At 48.0% G+C, this 22,453-nt stretch overlaps 1 protein-coding gene across 5 annotated transcripts in view; it reads right to left on the bottom strand.

Annotated features, from left to right (window-relative positions):
* Positions 1–22,453, bottom strand: part of PNPLA7 (patatin like domain 7, lysophospholipase) — a 134,348-nt gene that overhangs the window by 18,662 nt on the left and 93,233 nt on the right. For all 5 annotated transcript variants that reach the window (XM_054646220.2, XM_054646221.2, XM_077188922.1 and 2 more), the window contains 3 exons: positions 11,446–11,602; positions 4,987–5,103; positions 994–1,063 (listed from right to left, as the gene is read on the bottom strand). In XM_054646220.2, the coding sequence (XP_054502195.2) occupies positions 994–1,063; positions 4,987–5,103; positions 11,446–11,602 (344 nt within the window). The remainder of the gene's footprint in view (positions 1–993; positions 1,064–4,986; positions 5,104–11,445; positions 11,603–22,453) is intronic.

The raw sequence follows: 22,453 nt of genomic DNA, 5'->3' as shown, positions 1-22,453 counted from the left end.
TTAGCACAGGTTAATGCTGGCACATTTGGGGGTTATTATTAATAGTTTTAGTGGAATTTCCACCCAAGGAAACTGCTGACGTGTGTTACACCTCACAGACCAAACCAAGATGGGAAATGGCAGCAGCTGGGAACTTAATTTATCTCCATTCAGTGGAGACAAGCGTAACCACTCTCCAGCTGATTCCTTTCCTTCCATTAAACTTCCACGGGGACAAGCAGCTGGCTGGAGTGAGTTTCCTGACCTCAACTGGCTTAACCTGCTGTGGAATGGGAATACAAAACCTCTGAGAAGGGTTAATCCTTTTTCTGCTTGTTTTAGCTGCCCTGATCAAAGCCCAGAGTCCTTCAGCAGCTCCATAACCCCCCTGGCATGGCAGGAATGGGCAGTGTGACCTGTGCCAGCCCCAGGGACAAACATCAGATGTGGCAGCAAAGGCTGCAGCTCCCCCCAGGAATATCTGGGGCACCTGGAGGTCTCCTCTGCAGGCTGAGTCACTGACTGACAAAAGGCAAAGGCAGGGACACATCCCAGGCACCTCAGATCCTCCTTCCCTCTTCACTCAGTGACAAACAGAAAGGACTGACCACAAATGAGAGCCCAACTCAGCCCCTGCTTCAGGCAGAGCCTGTTCTGGGGGAAGACAGCTTCATTTAGGGGAATTGGAATTGTCAAAGGCTTTGGTTGCTTTAAGTCTGATTTATGGCTAAAATACCTGCACTTCACTTTAAGGATGCTTTAAGTACACAGAAAGGTGCCAATGGAGCCATTTTCTCCCCAAACAGTGAATGCAGCATCTCATTTAATTCCCTGCCAGCAGCCCTGTCCCCTGTCACCTGTGTACAGCCACAGCTTGGTGCTCAGCAGGTAACACAGAAGGGAGAAGCAAGAGGAAAGACAAATTTCAAAGGTGAGACAAGCTCCAGGAAGAAGGGGTGACCCTGAAGCCTCCCATGATGATTGAAGGCCTGGAGAGGCCATGGCCACACTCACCATCCCTGTGCACCCTCATGGCCGAGGCAGTGATGTCAGTGGTGATGGTGAAGTAAGGAATCCACAGATCCTGCAACAGAAGAGTCCCAAATTCACTAAATCTGTCACCTTGCACTTGACCACATCCTGTGCCTGACACACAGCAGAGCAACAACCTCTGGACCTTACCAGACAGAGCTACAGACACACACCTGCATGGATGAAGGAAACCCCTCAGTCCTGTGTTTAAATTCATAAATTTGTCTCTCATGTAAACAATTCATTCAGAACCAAGGCAGACAAAAATCCTCCTGTCCTTTCTGAAGTAGCTAGAGCCCCTTGTTCCAGCAGAGTGTGCAGAGGCAGCACAGAGAGCTCCTCACACAAACCAGAGCCACCTTCTGCAGGGGGTTTTTGTTTTGATTTCAGGTGAAGGGTGGGGGTCTGAAGGTCACTCCCATCCCAAGGGATCCTGAGGCTGTTTAGTACTGGAGGACATGAAGAACATGATCATCCATGGCCTCCTGACTGAGCAATGGCCAACCTGTACCTCCTGGTGATGGAGCCAGGGGTCATCACTTCAGCAGGAAATGCAGACCCAACATTTTCTGGAATCAAAGAGGACAACACTGAACTCTGGAGCACTGGCTACAGGAACAAAGGACCCTGCAAGGTACATCTCCAAGAAAGTTCTAGAGGTTGCCTGAGATCCTGCAGGGTAACACAACAGTGGGGAGTGTGGAACAGAAGGAGGGTGAGACACAAAAAGAATGGCTGAGCCAAGAGCTTTGGGAGTTCATTCAATGGGGCCAGCCCTGCTCCTGGCAGGGGAAGTTCTCCCTCTGGTTTCAGCTGTGTCTCACCTCCCACCTGCTGGAAAAAGCAAAGGGGAAGGTGACCTCCCAAGTGTGTAGGGCTCTGTTGGAGAGAGGACAGTTTTGGAAAGTTTCCATGGTGCCTGGTGAAATGGTAGCTGCCAAGGGGAAGCAGGAGGACTTGTCTGAGTAAACTGAGCTTGTGTCCTGTTCCCAGGAACAGCTGATGCTGCTCTGTCAATCAGAAAACTTGAATCAAGGCACCTGCCCTCCCAGGCAGCCTTTGTTCACTGGACATGGTGTCTGGGCCTTCTCCAGCACAGCTTTATGGGCCTTAAACCCAAACCAAACACAGGTTTGGACTCCAGGACCACTGGAGCTGGAAGCTCTCCCTCACTGGCCAGGCTGCAGCTCCTGGTGGGATTTCTGTGCTGTTCAGCCTGAAATTCTGCACTGCCAAGCAGCAGGGGTTTTTCTGCTGAGTTTAATCTCTTCAGCAGCTCTGCAAAGCTGGTGGGACTGGGGAGGGCTCACAGGCACTGCACCAGGATCACAACCCCAGTGTAAATGCCAGAGCAAAGTGGATGAATAAAGTGTGATTACAAGAGAATTAGGGTGCCTCTCCATGCTGAAGATATTCTGGGGATTGCACTTCTCAGTGCATCAAGCACATATTAAGCAGAAATAGGGGAATGGGAGAAGAAGCCTCTCTGACACCTCCTTTCATGTTCCTGCAAGCACCTGCACAAAGCAAACTAACCCAAGGCCTCCCACGCAGCAATAAAGTCTCACTGCTCAGGGATTGTTCCACTGATTTTGGAACAGAGCATCATTCAAGTCTGAAACAGGACTTAATGAAAGTCTTGTCTGATTCCTCACACCTGAGCCTCCAGCTGAGATGATTTACAAGGGCATTTTGGCATGGGGATAAGAACTGGAGAATTCTTATCCCCATGCCAAAATGAAGAATAAAAATTCCAGAGGCTGAAGTTCTCACTGAAGGATGGGTAATTCAAGAGGAAAATAGCTCTATTTCTTGAGAAATTTTCTCCAAGCACCCTGGCCTGGCTTTGTGTGTCCAAGAGCCCCATCCTGGGTTTGGGTGTGCCCTGTGAGGTCTCACATGGATGACCCCAGCTTGGGGAGTGCCTGTGGCTGGAAGCAGTGATGGAGTTTTTGTCACCAGGGCCCCCACACGAGCAGCACTGCTGGGAATCAGGAGACACCCACATTACAAGGGTTGGCAGAGAGCAAATTTCAGAGAAAATGGAAACCTCCCTTCCAGTGTCAGAAATAACAGCTCAACGTCAGCGCTCCTGCCTCCCCATGGGGGAGAGGGGTGAGGGCTCTGACAGAGGTGTCACCTCACAGCCACAGCAGCAAAGAGGAGGATCTGGCCCAGAACTACTAAATTTTAAACTTTTCTAGAGCCATGAGGGTCAGCCCCTTGGTAGGAAGCTCCCAGGTTTTCCTGGGATCACTGCAGATCCTCCCAGGAAGGAGCAGCTGTGGCCAAGCACCCAAACACAACCTCTGCTTGTAAGGCTGTAATTCATTTTTACTGATAGGAATTTCCAGGTAGAAATCATTGCTACCCAGCCAACCCCACCCCAGCTAGGGAGAAAAGATGGATGCTTGTAGTTTGGATCCTCTACATTCATTGAGAAAATACTTTTTCAAGGCTCCTGGCTCAGCTCCTGCTCCTTTCTCAGTCTCCCTTTATCCTGGGGCAGCTCCCAGTTCCAGCACTGGTTACTCCACAGGGAGAGTGGGAATTGCAGTGAAGGAGAAACTCCCCCTTTCCTGCTGTGCTACACAACATTTTTCCTTATTTATCTGAGGGAATTCTTCCCACAAGAGGAAACCCTGGCCATGGACTGAGGGGCTGTGCTGGTCAGCACACGTGCACAGAGATGATGCTGCTGGATGCCTCAGGACTGGATTTCTCTCACACAAAACTTTCCTGTGGCTGGAAGAAAAGAGCAGAATATGCAACTACAGCTGTTGAAATTCCTAAGGAAGGAATCTGCTGCATCTTAAAAAGGAAGTACAATGAATTGACTGCTGGAATCCAAAGCAGGGATAGATAAAAATGGCCTCAAGTTGCACCAGGGGAGGTTTAGGTTGGATAGCAGGAAAAATTTCATCATGGAAAGGGTGGTCAGGCACTGGACAGCTGTCCAGGGCAGTGGTGGGGTCACCATCCCTGGAAGTGCTCAAAAGCCATGTGGATGTGGCACTTGGGGACAGGGGTCAGGGCTGACCTTGTCAGTGCTGGGGGAATTGTTGGACTCAGGGATCTGAGGCCTTTGGCAATCTTGATGATTCCAGGATTCTCTAAAACCTGCTTGTCTCCAGCACCATCCCCTCTGCACAGCAAACTGCTATTTTAAGCCACATGATGATTAATCACTTACTTTCATATTTGCATTTAGGTAGGGAATGTTTTGGATTATTTTTACCAAATATATTTAAAGTATATACAGTGTTAATTTGCTACATGATCTTTCATCACAAGGATGCAAACACAAGAATAATTTGGTTAAAATTGCAAATCAGGTGAAATTCCAAGGCTACCCAAACACTCTCAGCAGGGTAATGTAGGAAGACAAACACTGATAATGTGCTTTACAATCTGCTGCTGCTGAGGGAAAGGGGAGAGGTGAATTCCAAAGGTGGCTCTTGGCTCAGGTGGACCCCACAACACCCAGCAACTACAAAAAGGTGCAAACCAGGACACAAAGGACTCTGCCATTGTTACAGCTTTCAGTAGGCTGCTAAGAAAAACTCATTCCAGTTTCAAAACTAAAATTCAAAAAAGCCAAAGCCATCACAACCCAATTCAAGCCCTTCTCTGGTGTGCCCTGAAGGTCTCTGAGACCTGATTTGCAGGAAAATAATGATGAAGCAGTCTCAGCTGTTCTTCTTCAGTGTCACAATTTTCACTTCTTCTCTCAGACAATGAGATCCCATTGTCAAACTGAAATAGCTACAAATAATGTACAGTTTGTGTTTTCTAAATCCACCAAAAAGAACAGGCTCCTTCTTGCCACCATGGACCATCACATTCACACTTTCACCACGTTTTCAGTCACCCAACAGCTCAAAATTTCCATATTAGCATTAAAAAAAAGCTATTTCTGCTCCAACAGAACACAGAGACATAATTTCCTGTCCATAAGGTGAATAAACAACCTACCTCTATCTGCTTATCTTTGAAGATGTTGTTGATGCTGTTGTTAAAAGCTGCTCCAGAAAACATAGAGGTTATTGGGTATGTCAAGTCTAGAATAGTCTTAAACACTGAGTTCATAACCTAAAAAGGGAAAAGAAAAGGCATTTCAAAGGTCAGAATGCATAGGAATGTGTGCATTGAGGCTGCAATTCCAGAGACATCAAATTCCAGAGTTCAGAGCCCACATGCTGGAAGCATCACAAGTGCAGAAAGTGTTGAGGGGACAGAAATCCAACTACAAAATCTACAAGCAGGAGCTCCCTGTGTGGTAAATTTACATTTAGTAAACCCCAAAGCAGAGCAAGCCCTGCAGTAAAGCTCTGCCAGGAGGAGCCTTGCTCCCCTGTGCCCCAAACCAGCCCCAGAGCAGCGTGCCCAGCACAGCCCTCAGCCTGGGCACGAGGCCACAGATGCTGCAGCTCCAGCCTTTACATTTTCTCTAGTAAAAAAGATGTTCTGAGTTGTCTTCCTCTCCATTATCCTTCCCACAGCACCTGTGTGGTTCAGTGGTGTGGGAAGGAACCCAAAAATCCATGGCAGGAATTGCTTCATCCATCTCTTCTCATTTGGGGATCACACACAATTTTTCTCCCAGACCTAAAGCTTTTCTCTGCCTCAGTGGAGGCATTTAGAAAATCATGTCTGGGATTCTCTGGGGCTCCAACAAGGTTCAGTCAAACACATGTCATGGAGCTTTGAACACTTTCTGTGGAGCAGGGTCCATGATTTGGCATTCCCAAAGTCGCTTATTGGGATGTGTTATGGACCCAGCATTTAACTGCTGCAAACTCAGCAAGGGAAATCCAACCACACCAGGCTCCTGAAAACTGCAGGTCTCTGAACATCAACCCTTCTAACACACAAATCCTGGAATTAAGCTTTCACAGATTCCTTTTTTCTCCACTGCAACAGCATTATTATACCTATGTACTGATCTACAAGAGAAAATGATGAAAATCCCTAAACTTTATGGCATTATGGCCATGGTATTTGCCCACAACTAGGGCATTGCTGTCAAATCCTAATAAATCTTAACAGAATTCAATGTTTAATATATTACATCATAGTCAAAATGTAGAAAAAGACCACAAAACCCAATTAATTCCTTTCAAATTAAATAGAATTTCACTGGATGAAATATTTCCATGAGATGAAATATTTTCTCTCTCTACGTGTTCTCTGTAATTTAACAGCTTCTCAGAGATCAGGGCATCCTTCCCAGGCAGACACATGGAACAGCCTCAAACCTGCCAGCTGTTAGAGCAGCTGTGCACAGCATCTGGCCTTGGCTTTACTCTGCAGTGATTTCAGAGCAGCAGGATCAGCCTACATTGTTATGTCCAGCTGCTTTCAAATTTCTGTCAGGGATCTGCCCAGAGAAAACCAGTGCAAGGATAAAAGAAAGATCACTAAGAACAAGGATGGGAACAGGAAGTGTGGGAGAATGTAAAAGGCTGAGCACAAACCCCAGGATGAAGCTTCATTCACATCTTCACTCTGGGTTTGATGTGCTGAGGACAGTGTGCCAACCTAACTATAGACTGCTACCCACAGCTTCAGAGGGAGATGGAATTAGTGCTGCACCTAAAATAGGGATCAGGTCTCTTCAGAATGATTAAATCAGGGGAAGAGGCATCTACAAAGAGCCCTTTATTTAATAGTGAAGAAAAACCTCTCCCACTCAGCAGCAGCCATTGGGCTTCCCTTGTTGCAAATTATATTTATGGTGCTGAGCCTCCACATTTCTCCTGATCCTGACAGTGATCTTGTCCATGGACAAAATACTTCCAATTAAGAGTTATTTCTTAATATTCTCATTTCTCAAAGCTGGAAGATGCCCTTTAGCTGAAGCTGATGGCCAACAGCCTCCAGAGCCTTCCAGGAATAGCTGCAACCACCTCCTGTTCCCCAGATAAATTCAGTTAAAGATCACCCTCTGGGGAGGCAGACAGAGCCTTCTGCCTCCTGCTCCACTTCGTCCTAGGAGCTCTGGGATCAGCTCCAGCAGCTCCAAGAGTTTCATCCCCTGACACCACCAGGATGGGAGGCTCAGCCCTGCCAATGTTCTCAGGGCTTGCAGGTCATGGAATCGTGGAATTTTTTGGGTTGGAAGGACCTTAAATCTCATCTCATTCCACTCCTGCCATGGCAGGGACACCTCCCACTGTCCCAGGCTGCTCCCAGCCCCATCCAACCTGGCCTGGGACAATTCCAGGGATCCAGGGGCAGCCACAGCTGCTCCTCTGTGCCAGGGCCTGCCCACCCTGCCAGGGAGGAATTTCTTCCCAATTCCTCATTAACTTTTCATGAAATTCCATTACTACAGCTCTGATACAAGATGAGCTTTCTTTTTAAAAAGACCTTCAATCCTGAAATCATTTTTAAGTGACCCTAGGGTATAGAAAAGTTCAGCAAGGAAGGGAGAAGGTTCTGCTCACAGAGCAGAAGGGCAAGAACAAAGGCACAAGAGGAATTGTCATCTCTGGCTCTTTTGTTCTTTGATGCAGCATTGTGGCAAACTGGTGTGAAAAGCCAGTATAATCCCAGGATTTTTCAATGTTCCTGACTATAAAAAACCCCCAAGGTTATAGGAAAACTTATGAAACAACAGAAATTTCAAACAGATCCAATATTTTAAACTACTCAAAAGATCACGTAGTGCCTTCTCAGGATTCACCTGAATTTTCAATAAAACAAGGAAAGGAATTCCCACAGGAAAAAAAAATTAATTCAATACAATAAAAAAATAAATCAGGGCTGGATGAGAATTGGCATGACAGGAAAAAACCAAGGACTGATTTCTGGCCAGATCTGCCCATTAAAGCACAGGATCTCCCAATGCACAAATGGAGCAGGGTCAGAGGCAGAACCTCCTGATTCCCTGGGCAGAACCCCCACATTTATTTGAGCTGTCAGTGCCACCAGACAGTGACAGGCAGCAAATGATGGCAGTGTCCCACCCAGCCAGCCTCCATCCCCAATAGGAGCAGTGTTTTAGCCCCACACACATCTATAACTGTATTCCTTTCTGAGAATATTCCATCTTTGTGAAATATTTCTACCTTGAGATATTAATCCTCCAATTAAATAAAACAACTGTCTGCAAACACTAAAGCTTTGGCTTGTTCACTTTGCTGGTAAAACAGAGGTGCAGAAGACACAGAGACAATACACAGTAACTAATCTGACTGGGAATTTTCATATTTCCCCCTGTATTTTGACAAGAGTAATTTATTTCTTCACTGCTTCATTAGGTGCAGAAAACACATCCCATTAAAAATATCCCTTCTCCCAGCACCAAGTGTAGAGCTAGAGAGATGCCAATTGCTAAAAATACCAAAAAGAGAAATAGATGCAGGACAAACAGCATTCAGCCTGATGGATTAAACAGAAGATAAGAAAAGCTCAGAGTTAACTAATCCATGCCAATGAAGACATTTCCCACGTGGGCCAGGCTGCTCTCAGCAATAACCTTCCCCAGCACAGGCTCAGAGCTGCAGAGGAGCAGGAGCAGCAGGTCCTGGAGCAGGGAATGCTCCATCCAGCCCTTCTGCCTGGCTGCTCCTGGGGCATCTCCTGCACAGCCACCCCCAGGGCTGCTCTGGGGACAGCAGGAAAGGTCCCATTGGGGAATTTGGGGGTTATCTGGGGGATATTTCAGCTCTCTCACCCTCAGTCCCTTCAAGTGGATCTTCCAAGAATTCCCTAAAGACCTCCTGGCTGTTTCCCACACACTGGGGCTCCTTTCCCCTCTCCCTGCTCAGCATTAACACCATACAAGAGTCAACACCTCAGAACAGCCACTGATAAAAATTTTCTAATGCACCAAACTCTGCACATTGTGATCTTGGAGAGGGGATTCCATGGCTCTCTTCAGTTTGCAGCCATTCTGCTGGACACTGCTGGTACCACTGGGAAGGGCAGGCTTTGCTTTTGTCCTCCTCAAACCCTTAGACAATTTCTGGGCTGGACATGGATCTGTAAGAACACTCATGGAAGTCCTCATGAAAATCTGTTCTTCATTACTAAGATGAAATGTTTGCTCTAACAGAGGTCAATCTCTTCTCCCACTACTTATTTGCAGCTTTCAAGGCAGCAACACCTGAAACAGCCCCAGGCTAAAAACTGCCTTTTACCTTGTGAAATGTTCTCTGAGCTTTTGCATTTTGTGCTCAAAAGTTAATCAACAGATTAAATGCCTTCATTTCATCTCTAAGTATTCCTGATAAAGGTGACTGTGATTCCAGCTCTGGCAAGCTCCAGAGTGGGAACAGGGTCCTGAGAAGCCCAGGAAACATCTCCAGCTCTGCCTCATGCCCTGCACAGGGCACACCTGACAAACAGGAGGAGAATCCTCTGGACAAATGCACAGAAGGAAATTCCATGGCTGTAGCTTAGCCAAGAGCTGGGAGAGAGGGCAGAGAGCCCCAGAGTGCTGGGGGCTGGGAAAGCTGGGAGGTATCAGCAGCCACTCAGATGCTGCCCTGGAGGCACAAGGTGGGAGAGAGAGAGCAAGGTTAAGGGATTGTCTGACACAATTCAGTGCATTTGGCTTTATGTCTTTAATCTTGAACCTCCCCCAGGTTTGTGATTCCAGCAAACTGCTCTGGATCATAAACAGTTTATGTTTTGGGTGCTTCCCAAGCCAGCCAGGCACAGGCAGTTCTTAAATAAAAAGCATAAAATCCATATTCTTCTGGCAAGCAGTGATGGGGAGGTGAATCAGTCCCACAGCACTCTGCCCACAGGACAGCACAAACATCCCAGGGCCTCAATGTGCATTTCAGTCCCTCACACAATCCATCTTCCCAGAGACAGTTTTTGTTGCAAAGCCATGGCAGATTAGAGGATCCTTGGGAGACATAAACAGTGCCCACATGCCAAGGACAGGGTCCTGTTTCCCCCTGAAACCCAAGACCTAAGACTCTTAATCTCATTTATAAAATTCCCTATGTCATTTCATTTTCAGTAAGAAAATCTACAGGAAAATGTGGGGTTAATGTGAAGAATACAAACTTGCAACCAGCAAAGAACCTCACCTTCAGTCAGGCTGAACCAATGGCACCTGGGACAGTTTTCATCCAACATCTGATCAATAAATAAAACCAAGGCCAGGCTGGATGGGGCTTGGAGCACCCTGGGATAGTGAAAAGTGCCCCTGCCCATGGCAGAGGTGGAATGGGGATGATCTCTAAGGTCCCTTCCAACCCAAACCAATCTTTGATTCCATGATAAATAAACTCACCCAATGAAGCCACTATTTAAAACAACCTTCCCAAAACTTGGGTTAACTTTGAAAATGAGTTGTTGTTTGTACTAAATATTGATAGTTAGGACCTTCTCCTGACCCAGAGTCCCAGTGCTGTGGAGTGCACAGGCAGGACCAGGAGTGACACATTTGGGAGTTATTTAGAGAAGGATTACCTCTGTCACTCAGTTCCACTGACACATGACAGCATGTGAGAAAGAGAGAGAATTACACAAAACAGAAACACATTTGTTGAGAGCTGGAAAGGAAACAGGCCCCAGCACACAAAAGAGAAGATAAAACAAAGATAACCACAGGTGAGCACACTGAGACAACATCTCTGTGCCTTGACAGTGTGACCAGGATTGGTGCAGAGCTAAGCCAGACCGCTGCCTCCTGACTGCTTGGACATGGAGCAGCTTTTCCAGGTGATCCATCACTGCCAGGCAGGGCTTACTCTGTGGAACACACACTGAATTTCAGGAGGCTGCACCTTCCTGGGGTGCTGCTTGTGCCCTGCTGTGCCTGGGCCTTGCTCCACTGGAGGAGGGAAGCACAGCATTCCCAGGGGAGGGAATTCAGCATTCCCAGTGGAGGGAACATTCCTAATGCAGGGAATTCAGCACTCCCATGGGAGAGAATGTTCCCATGGGAGGGAATTCACATTCCAAGTGGAGGGAATTCAGCATTGCCAAGGGAGGGAATTCAGCATTCCCAGTGGAGGGAATTCAGCACTCTCATGGGAGGGAACATTCCCAGTGGAGGGAATTCAGCATCCCCAGAGGAGGGAACATTCCCAGTGGAGGGAATTCAGCATTCCCAGTGGAGGGAACATTCCTAATGGAGGGAATTCAGCACTCCCATGGGAGGGAATGTTCCCATGGGAGGCAGTTCCCATGGGAGGCAATTCACATTCCAAGTGGAGGGAATTCAGCATTGCCAAGGGAGGGAATTCAGCACTCCCATGGGAGGGAACATTCCCAGTGGAGGGAATTCAGCACTCCCAGTGGAGGGAACCTTCCCAGTGCAGGGAATTCAGCATTCCCATGGGAGGGAGCATTTCCAGTGGAGGGATTTCAGTGTTCCCATGGGAGGAAACATTCCCAGTGGACGGAACATTCCCAGGGGAGGGAATTCACATTCCCAGGGCAGGAATTGCCAGTGGCAGTGCTTACCATGGCCCACTGGCGAGCTTTGATCCTCATCTGGTTGTAGCTGCGCTCCTCGGCGTACAGGGCGCTCATGAAGGCGCCGATGGACGTGCCCCCGATCATGTCCACAGGAATGCCAGCCTCGATCAGCGCCCGGATCACGCCCACCTGGGAGCAGCCCCTGTGCCAGGGAGGGAGGGAGGGAAGGGAGAGAAGAGCCACTGTCAGCCAGGCAGTCATTGAGGGAGTGCAAAGGCTGGGGATGAATGGTGCCTTCTAAGGAAGCCGAGCCCGCGCCAGCTGAGCTGCCAATCTCTTGCTGAACAAGCCCCGGTGCCAGGAACAAACATTATGAATGCAGGAATCCTCCCAGAGACTCCCAGAGGATCTGAGGGAACACGACCACGCAGCCTGGATCACTGGGAAAGGCAGGGAGATGACAGCAGCCAAGAGCTGAGCTGGTGGATGGGCGAGGGAACGTCAGCGTGGACTTGAGGGAGCAGAGTCTACTGGGGTCCCCCCAAAGCACCCAGGAAAGGCTGGAGTTCAGAGCCCTTCCCACCAGTTTCTTTCCTGGTGGTTCTCCACAGAAACTGAGCCAGCCTGGGGTATTGGGAAGGGGCACCACATGGATTAATAATGAAATTTGAAGGTGGAAACAAAAGCAAGCAGAGACAAACAGTGATGAGAGGGCAGAGGTTGGGTTTGCACACAAGCCCAGGAGAGGGACAGATGAGGAGGCAACTTTTGAGGATAACACAAATTCCTTCAGGAGAGTAAACTTATTCCTTGATTTCAAGTGCAGAAGGAATTCTGAGCAACAATGGAGACAGGTGATAAACAACAGATGAACCTCAGTGCTGATGGGACAAGAGGAAAACAGAAGCAGCAACGCCCCTGCAGCAACCAGCTCTAATCCAGCTCTGCTCACATGGATTTGGGAACCCCTGGGGATATTCCCTGAAAAATACTAACCTACTGTGCAGTGCAAGGTCAAGTGGCAAATCAAAGAAACCAGAATAAAACAGAAAACATAAGAGCACACATCCAGGATGGGCCAGCATTTGGAAAACCATGAGCAAGCTCAGACTTCTCACCCAAAAAAAGAGCAGAACTAAAAAATGACAGAGAGAAGCACAAAAGGTGACCAGAATATAGGATGGACTTCACAGGAGGAGAAAGTAAACTGGAATCACTGACTGGGGAAGATCCTGACTGATGGGAAACATGCAGGGTCAGCAATGATATCACCATGCAGAGATTTTAATGGAAAGGAAAGAATTTGCAGACAGGTGTACATAGAGCACAAACTGGGGAAGCCACTGTTACCACATGCTGGAGAGGTCAAATCACAAATGGATTTAAATGTGGAAAGGATGAATCAAAGGTACCAGGCTGTCAGTGGCTACTAAACATGACAAATGGGAGGTGCAAGCTGGTGTTCAGGAGGCTCAGGAGCTGCTAATTGCTGCTCCCCACCATCAGAAATGAGAGAGCAGAGGTGGAACCTTTGATCTGATCCTATGAACATTTGATCACATCTGATCTTTTATCCCCTAGTGGGAGAGGGATCCCTGCCTATCCCACAGAACCACTGAACACTGCACTGGAAGCAAATTGTCCTTCCAAGCAGCCCAAAGCTACAGCCTCTGCTTTCCAATGCTCTGCCCAGTGAATAAGAAGCATTTTTGATTAGTTCATCCCACCTGGATGGATGCTTTGCACTCTAGGCCATAAAGCAGTAAAAAACACTTCCTTTTCCCATTTCCATCCCATTTTCTGTCCCCCACAGTTTGCTCTATTTCCATCCTCCTTCCCCTTGCTGTTTACATCCTATAAATACTTGCTAACAGCTGCCAAGTCCACCGTAGGTGTCACTTGGCCAAGCTATGCTGAGCACATTCTTTCCATCCAAATAAATCCCCTCCAGCTGCTGAAATGCTTTGGGACAGGTTTGTGGTTATCCTGGGTGTAAATGACTTCAATGACAGATCTGTGCTGCTGCAATCCAAGAGCAGAAAATGGCTCATTTTGCTTTCCTTTCCAAATTCCCCTTCTCCTCTTCTCCTACTGCTTCTTCCCACCAGATGCCCTGAGTTAAAGGAATTCTCCTTTTTCCCTGCCCATTGTTTTTAGGTTTTTAGAGTGCAGCTATTTTGGAACTCTGCTGCTCGTGCCTGGCACTTGCCACTGTCTCAGCCCTGATGCTCCACAAGGAGCAGACCTTTCCCTGCACCTCCTGCTCTCTGGACACAGCCCACATCAGGTGCCTTTCTTCGGGCACCTTCAAGTACCTTAAACTATTTCCTCCTTGGAGGACAATTTTAAACAGGCCATGAGTAGCTCCAGACTGGATTCTCTCTCTTTAACTGTTTTTCCCAATTCAGACATCCATAAATACAAAGGATTTGATGTGAGCACTCTGGATTTGTTCCCATTTTGCTGCATGATGTCTTTGCATGAATAACAAAAGATCATCATTACTTTTATTGGCAAGTCACCCCCTCCTGGTGCATCCACAGAGTCCCTGCCAATACCCCACTAATGTGACAGCCACAGATCTCCAACAGATTCACTGATCCCAAAGCAAGATGGGAATCAAAGTCCTTTTCTTGCTTCTAAAAGAACCTCCATAAGCTGCCTGATTAAATCATGTTTCATTTATACACAACCACAAAGCTGATTCTTCCAGCTCCAACACCCTGAGCAGGAACATTCCTGGAATTTGCAAATTAAATCCTGAAAAAAGACAAATGTGCCTGAGTCCCCCCTTTTCTCCAGGTGGTCCTGACCTCCTGAAAGACAGAAATGGGGATTTTTTTTTCCCCCCTTCTCCCTACAGCTTTAGGCCATCACTGCCCCAGCAATGTTACTACATGGGACTTCTCAACAACTCCTTGCAGTTGTTGGTTCTGTCCTGGGCACTTCCCAGCTCCCCAAACACGGGCAGGCTGCCAGGGGAAGCGTGTGCCAGCGCCCTGCCAGGCACTCATCCCCTCTGCCAGCATCCCTGGTCTCCCACAGAGCTGCACTGGGCAGCTGCAGACTGAAGAGGAAAAGGAATTGAAGCCAGGAGCAAGATCCATGTTCACAGCCAGAGGACCAGTGCAGAAAAAACCCCAGGGATTGTGCACTCCTTGTAATACCAGGCTCAATTTCACAGGGGACGTGTCCTGGTTTAGGGAAATGTGGAAATACAAGTGTTGGGCAGGAGGAGAACAAAGGGAGATGGGTAACTCCTGCCAGTGCTGTACCTGCACAGCAGTGACAAGGTGGACAGGGAAACCTCCAGGTGACACAGAGCTGAATGTCACTCACTGCAGAGGAGAGCACCAGGGGAGTGCTGCCACACGGGAGGAAGGAGCACCCCAGAGGGGGGATGGACACACAGAATGTCCCTGGAGCTGCACATGCAGCTCCTCTCACCCTAGAGCTGCCTGAAGGAGCAGCTGGATGCAGCACCTCCCCTGCCAGGCCTAGCACTGCCCTGGGACAGTGACAAGGGGCCTAGGAACAACGATCTACAAGATGACTTTCAAATAATTTCTATCAGAACCCAAAGATTTGCCCAGGAGGTGCAATCAGGATCTGAACAGAAACTCTTTTCCATTGTACTCCATGCCTAGGACAGGTCTGATTCATTAATGCCCTTTGCAGAGAGAGCTGAGCCAGCATCACCCAGCTCGAGGAGGGGCTGGAAGCCAGAGCCAGGCTCTGTTCCCAGCCCTGCCTCAGCCTGACCTGAGCAATGCAAAGCAGGGGCTGCTCTGGGCATCAGCTGCCCCAGGTGCTGCTGTCTGCACTCACCAGATCATGATCCCCGTGCTGAATGAGCCTCCAGAAGCTGTGCTGGCTAAACTCCAACACCATTCCTTGTTTACTACTCATGGCCACAAGGAGGTCACTTGGTCTGGTCAGCTGGACAAGAGGAGACTGAGGGGAGACCTCACTGCAGGTCCAGGTTCCTTGTGAGGGGAAGAGCAGGGACAGCTCTGATCCCTCCTCTGCATGACCAGGGACAGGAGCCAGGGCACGGCTGGGGCTGGGCCAGGGCAGCTCAGGCTGGAGCTCAGGGCAAGGTTCTTCCCCCAGAGGGTGCTGGCACTGCCCAGGCTCCCCAGGGAATGGGCACGGCCCCGAGGCTGCCAGAGCTCCAGGAGCCTTTGGGCAGCGCTGCCAGGGATGCCCAGGCTGGGGTTGCTGGGACAGGGGCTGGGCAGGGACAGGGGCTGGGCTGGGGGATCCCTGTGGGTCCCTTCCAGCTCAAGATATTCTGTGATTCTGGGAAAGAAATGACCACAAAGCAGAGGGAGGAGGTTGGAGACCTGCTTCCCTAAATACCTCAGCACAGCACACACTGAGAGCTCAGCCTTTCTGCCAGAAGGTCTTACAGGAAAATTCCTGCTGCTGAAATGAGCCCTTGCTTTCATCCCCTGGGGAAGTGCTGCTGGCATGTGACTGTAATGCATGAAGGCCAGAGCAGAACTGATAAAAGGAAAATTCCCCTGTGAGCTGTGCATGTGCCAGCCCTGCACGTGCTGCCAGAGCTGGGATGAATCTGCCTCAGGAGAAGGCAGCCAGTGCAGCAGGACATCCCAGATCTGAGTGCCAGCAGGAAGGCAGGCTGTCCTCCTGCTCAGGGGCTGAAGGAAACACAATCAACACAAAACCAACATTTTATGCACCAGTATTTCCCCCATGAGCCACACCAGCAGGATGCTGCCTGTGTTTGAAAGAATACCCTGAGCCTGGGAGCAGCCAGAGGGGAGCCTAAGGGGACAGCCAGGCAAGGCTGCAGCTCAACCACCTCCAAAGTCCATGTCAGCTTCAAAAAGGAAGCTGGACTCAAGGAGGAATCCAGCCTGAGCAGCCCCATCTCTCCTCCTAACTGACTCAGCAGGGTAAAGGAGATCTCCCTGAATGATCTGAAGAGATGCTGTTTCCTTTGGCTAAAGAAGGATTAAGGCCATGGCTGCTGCAGAGCTCTGCTGTGTCTCCCACCAAAGCCTCCCCAGAGTGGGACACAGCTTCCAGCCCTCCTTCCTGATGGAGCTACCTGGCAAAGGAGGCAGAAAAATAGTGAAATTGTCAAGGGGACTTTATTAAGCTCCATTAGAGCCCAACAAACCTGAATTAAGACACCCTCAGAACCTTAAAACTCCTGAAGCAGCAAAGCCATGAAAGCTTTTCCCTGGAAGGGTTGTCCAGGCTTCACAGGCTGCTCAGGGCAGTGGTGGAGTCCCCAGCCCCAGGGGATGGAAAGCCACATGGATGTGGCACTTGGGGACAGGGGTCAGTGCTGGGGGAATGGCTGGACTTGATGATCTTAAAGGTCTTTTCCAACCTTAAACATTTTGTAATTCTATGAATTTGTATTTACTGTGTCCATTTTGGAGATGTGCAAAATGTGGTGCCTTGGGCAACCACTTCCCAGCCCTGCTCTGAGCACAAAACAAACTGAAGGTGCCTGAGCTTCCAAGGCCACAGGAGTGGACAGCACACCCTGAAATCCACCATGTGCAGCACACAGGGAACCCTGGCATTTCAGGGACCCCAAAACAGGCTGGTGACTGAGCCTGCAGCTCTCAGAGCACTACAGAACCATTAACTGAGGGGTGGTGGTGGTTCTAGATCCTTCTTGGAGTCATTGTGGAGCTGTTCCTTGTACTGGAGTGAGTGGAAATTGGATGTTGTTTATGTGAGGAGCTACATGGAGTGGCATCAGGAGAGGTGACATAAGGAAAAGCCTCTTCTTTACACAAACAGCTGCATTTTTTGGTGTGTTCTGTGCCTGATCCTGGCATTGAATGGTTCAGTCACTGGCTCAGAAAAGGAACAAGTCTGCTACAAGTTGCAACTGGCCTATCTCCAGTTGGCACCTTGGAGCCCTTGCAGCAGCAGCAATATACCCAAACATTGCTTTGAAATCTAATTCCAGTTATATCTTTCCAATAACATTATTTCCCAGCCTTCCTGACCATAAAACTTCCCAGCATCATAAATCAGCCAGAATTATTGCAGTGATTTTCTGCCAGCTCCAAAGGAGCACAGCACCCAGAGCCCTGCATTTCTGCAGTTCTACGTGAGCCCTTACAAGGAACTTTCCAATCTTGACAACATTAATGAACTGTTAATCAACTAAGAACCATTTCTAAGCTAAATAGAGGGAATAACCCCACATTACTGGGTTCTCATTCTAATACCCAACTATCAGCAGGATCTTTCCCAGCAGCTGCCCTGGAGGAAGCTTTTTCCTTCCACAGCCCACACATATTGATCCAGAGACCTGAATTTTTCTTGTCTTCCCCTCCATTAACAACAACCTCATTCCATCCTCCCACTTAGCTTTGCCCTCAGATTCCCACCAACTCCTCAAGCCAGAGCTCAGGAGCCATTTCCCTTTGGCCTTGCCAGGCTGCAGAGATCACACCCTGTGCCAGGCAGGCACAAATGGCAGAAAAAGCATCTCCTACTCATCACAAGCCCAGTGAAATCCCCTTCCTGCAGGAAAATTCAAATACAATGTCCTTTTATAGCCCTGATCTTGTTTCTGCTTTATACACTAACTTTAGAACAAGCTTTAAACAAAGAGATTTGTGCCTGACACAGAAATAAATGAGCAAAATGTGTTCAGTCCTTCCAGGAGATCTGTCAGGGCTACCCAGCCCTGGGGTGTGAGGGGATACAGGAGGAATGCACTGGAGGGGAGGAAAAGCACAAAATAGTCAAAGTAAATTATAAAATGCACCAAGGTTTTTGTTTTCTGATCCCAGCTGGCTTGGAGAGGGGCACAGGAGCAGGGAAGTGACTGAATGACAAACTGCACCCACTTGGGGATGTCACAAAATCCTGTCCCCTGCTCTGAGCCAAGGAACAATTCAATTATCATCTGCAAAGGAAGATAATTTCTTTGGAAAACAAATATATCCTTCTTCCCCACCCCTCTGAGACTTATTTATTAAAGCCTTGCAAGAACCCATTCTGAGCACAACATCTGGAAGCTGCAGAAATAAGACCAAAGCATTCAGGGAATAGAACTGAGAATTTACTTTTTCTTAACAGGAAAGCTCACTGCCCAGGTAGGGCTGGACAGAGATTCCCCAAAATCACATCAATGCAAGAACCATACTCCTGAAAGCACAGGGAGAGTCTGGAGAGCTTTACAGCTGCTCCATGGGAAGTGAACACAGCCCATGCTTTTACATCTGATAAAAAAAGGTGCAAAACCAGCAACAAGAGCTGACCCACAGCTCCACCACCTCCTTGTTTAATTTCACCTGTTTATCAAGGCACTGCTGTGAATAAATGGTTTGGTGGGAAAGACTGGAGATCAGGACAAGAGAGTCCAACTAAACCACCTGCAATTAATTTTAGGGGTTTTTTTAAGCAATACCTTTGAAGTTGATTACTCCCAAGCTCCTGCTGCTTGGAGAGTTTATAGCAGCTGTTATAACCTTCAACCTCCTGGCAGATGGGAGCAAATGAGCAATTACAGAGGTGCTGCAGATGGGAAAAGGAAAAATCAGATCATTAAGCATTCCATGGGTGCCAGTCCATGTGATTTTGTGGGCACGTGAGGGCCCAACTGTTCCACAGCTCTCTGAGCAATTGGCATTCAGGTCTGGGAGTCTGGGAGCAGCCACAGGCTGTGCCTTTCCCCCAGCTCACAGAGGCAGAGCTCTGAACCCTGCACAAACACAATTCAACCACGATGAACACACCCAGGATGGTCCCTCCCTGCAGAAATCCCAGCAGAGCCTCTCAGAGCAGTGAGGCTGCAGCTCTCCCCAAGCATCTGCAAACACAGAGCCCCAGGCCCCCACAGGAGCTCCAGCCTTGTCCCAGGAGCTTTGCTCTACAACAGCAAATAAACTCACTGATTTATTTTTAGGGGTTGTTTTCTGTTTGCTCAAACAACCTAACTAGGGCTGACCTGGATAAGACTCAAATTAGATACCCAAACATGTATTATCATCATCTTCTCCAAGCAGGAGCCCACCTTCCTTACCTCACTCCTCTGGCCTTTCCAAAGGAGCAGCACAAGTAAAACACCAAGTCAAAGGTGCAGTTTTACCTTTAAGGATAAAGAGTTTTGCTGCTTCTCTGTTATTTTACCTCCTGAATTTCAGAATTTCTGCTGGTTAGAGTGACTTTGAGATATGTACAAGTCTCTTTTCTCAGCTCGGTGCTTGAAGAAGGAGTCAAAGCTCTTCAATTCTCAGTTTTAAGGTTGTTTATTGTATCTTATCTATAAAATATTTTTTCTTGTCTAGCTGAGGTATGCTCAGCAAGACAGTTTAAGGCACTTTGCTTGCTTTTGGAGTGGTGTTATGTATTTATACTAAAAGCTACCTACACAATGTTTACAATTACTTTTTAATACTTATCACTTATGGTTAGACAGTGAGCTTCTACTCTAAACTAATCTAAAAGTGCCAACATCACAGCAGGAGATGGAGGCCAAGAAGAAGAAAGGCTGGACATGCCCAGGTTCTTCTATTTTGTTTTTTGAACTTCTATTCTAAAAACTTTAAAATTTACTTTTTCACTTTGTGATAAATTCACTATCATTCTACTTAAATTGTTGAGGCTTTTAATTCTTCATATAAAGGTTGGTAATTGGTTTTTTAAAGGGCTAAATCAAAGGCACAGGGATCTTGAGCTTTGTGTTAAGGTCTCTGAGCTCTTTGGGTAGGGTCTCCCTGGAGCTTTCTAGGGCAGCCAGAGGAATTTTTTGGGTTCTCACACCTGAATATTGCCCTGGAAGCAAATCTAGGTTTTGAAAGATGCTGGGAATCCAGAAGCCTGACTCTGGAATTCAGCTTTCCCTCTGGTTTATCTGCACATGGCAATGGATGCTCCACTCATGCACAGACCCCCAGCACAAACACTTCTCTGAGTACCTACAGGAGCAATCACAAGCTCTGAAACCCCCCATGCATCAGTCTGAGCTTCAAAAAGGGGATATCACACAGAGAAATTCCACCCCACTGTGCACTGAGGTACAGACATTTATCTCCACACACAAAAGCCATGACACAGGTCACCAAACAGCCTCCCCTCCCAAAAATGCTCCCAGCCAGTCCAGGCTGGCCATGATGGGGAAAGCTGCAAAGGCCACAAGGACTAACCTCAGAGCTGCCAACTTTCTGCCTTCCCAAAGTCAAAAGACAGACTGGCCTGGTGTACAAAGGGATTACTTTGAAGAACAGAACTGGAGGAAAGATATTTCAAGTATTCAGATGTTGCATTGTTTGTTTTTTCCATGACACAAAGCAGATTGAACCCCTTTTGTATCATTTTGATACTTCACTGCTGCAGAAATCCTGCTTCCTCAGCTGTTACTGGGCACTGACAGACTGCAGATGCTGCACAGCAAGCCTGATTCCTCCATTTAAACCCAGAGAAGCAGCATTTTTCAAGTTCCTTTCATATCTCAGCTTAATTTGCTGGAACTTCAGAGCATGATCAGGATGAGGGATGGGATCCTTTTAGCAGCACATATTCTTCAGGACCTGTCTTGCTAGAGGAGAGGAAAGCACAGCCCTGATATGCCAGCTCAGTACCTCCAGCAAGCACTTGGAAATGGAGCAGGAATTTCAGGGATGCTGCCTGACTGCATCAGGGGGAGAGAAAGAAAAGAGAGAAAAAAAAAATCCTTGTTCTTGTCTCGTGGAAGTGGCAATCAGGAAATGGTGAGAACCCAGTGCAGAAGGGCCCAGTCTGTGCCAGACAGGCTCCATCCAGGGCTGCCAGACACCAAGCTGGAGACAGAGATCTTGGCCAGCCCCCAGCAGAGCCCAGCACCCAGATCCCTCCTGCCAGGCAAGGCAAAGATACCCCCAAACCTCTCCATAAACCCTTTGCAAGGCAAAGATACCCCCAAACCTCTACATAAACACTGACCATGTCTTGGCACTGCACCCAGAGAGCCCAGGGGGTCACCTGGTCACCACCCTCTGCCTGCTGGAGTGAAGCCAGCCCCATCAGAGTAACTGCATGGCAGGATGGCTTCAAGCAAATTCCCCAGACACATCCAACCCAGCAGCAAAAATCCATTTCCATTCTGAGCTAACAACATCCTGCTGAAACCCCAAACAACTCCTCCTGGTAATGGTTTGTATTTCTCTTCCCTCTAAGTGCTCCAGAGGCATTTGAGAGCTCCAGAGGGTGACCTGCCCACTGCCCACACTGTGGTTCATCAAAGCAGAGCACAGCTCTGAGGCTTTCAGCCATTTCCTCAACCCCTCAGCAGCTGAACCCCAGCCCCACAAAATCCTGCCTGTCCCTTCCTCTCCCCAGTGACTGAACCCTTCAGAGCTGCCAGTGGCTCCAGGAGCACCTTGGACAGGCTGGAGCTGCCCTTCCAAACCTTTCCTAGCCAAGGGCACAATGAACAATGGTTTTAGCAACAGTTTTGCTCCATAATTTACTTCAGAACAAGCATTTTCTCAGGCTGTTTTCTGAGCACTTCAGGAAAAAACACAACCCTGCATCCAATTTTTCTACATTTCAAGCTGCTAGCTCTGTGCCCTATGAATTTTAAGCACTGTGAGGCAGACACACCAAATGAAGGGGATACCTGTGCCCCATTATAAACCACATTAAACATTGCAATGAATAACCTATTTGCAAACCTGGTGCAGCCCTAAAGCTCACTGCATGATCTGGAATGATTTCAAAGCCAAGTGTGTTTCTGTTGACACACAGGGACACACCAGGATGGCAAAAAATTGCCATTTTTCACAATAGGTGAAAATCTCACTATTTGAGAGAGGACTTGAAAGCAAAGACTGAGAAAGGAACTAAAGGGCAGATGTAAAGAAGACAAGAAGGAATGAGTATGGAGTAAAAACAGTGCAAAGAAACTGAGAAATCTCAAGGATTGGATGTGTTAGAAAGGGAAAAGAGACTTGCAGACTGGCAGACACAGCCAGGTGGGGAAAAAAAAAGGGAAAATATGTTGTGTATTATCTAGATAGAAATGGAAGAGTAAAGAAGTTCTCAAGATATTACTTTTATGCTCCAACAC

This window comes from Agelaius phoeniceus, chromosome 21 (assembly GCF_051311805.1).
Source record: "Agelaius phoeniceus isolate bAgePho1 chromosome 21, bAgePho1.hap1, whole genome shotgun sequence".
Taxonomy (NCBI): domain Eukaryota; kingdom Metazoa; phylum Chordata; class Aves; order Passeriformes; family Icteridae; genus Agelaius; species Agelaius phoeniceus.
The sequence above is the reverse complement of the archived record's forward strand: the minus strand, read 5'-3'. Positions and strand labels throughout refer to the sequence as shown.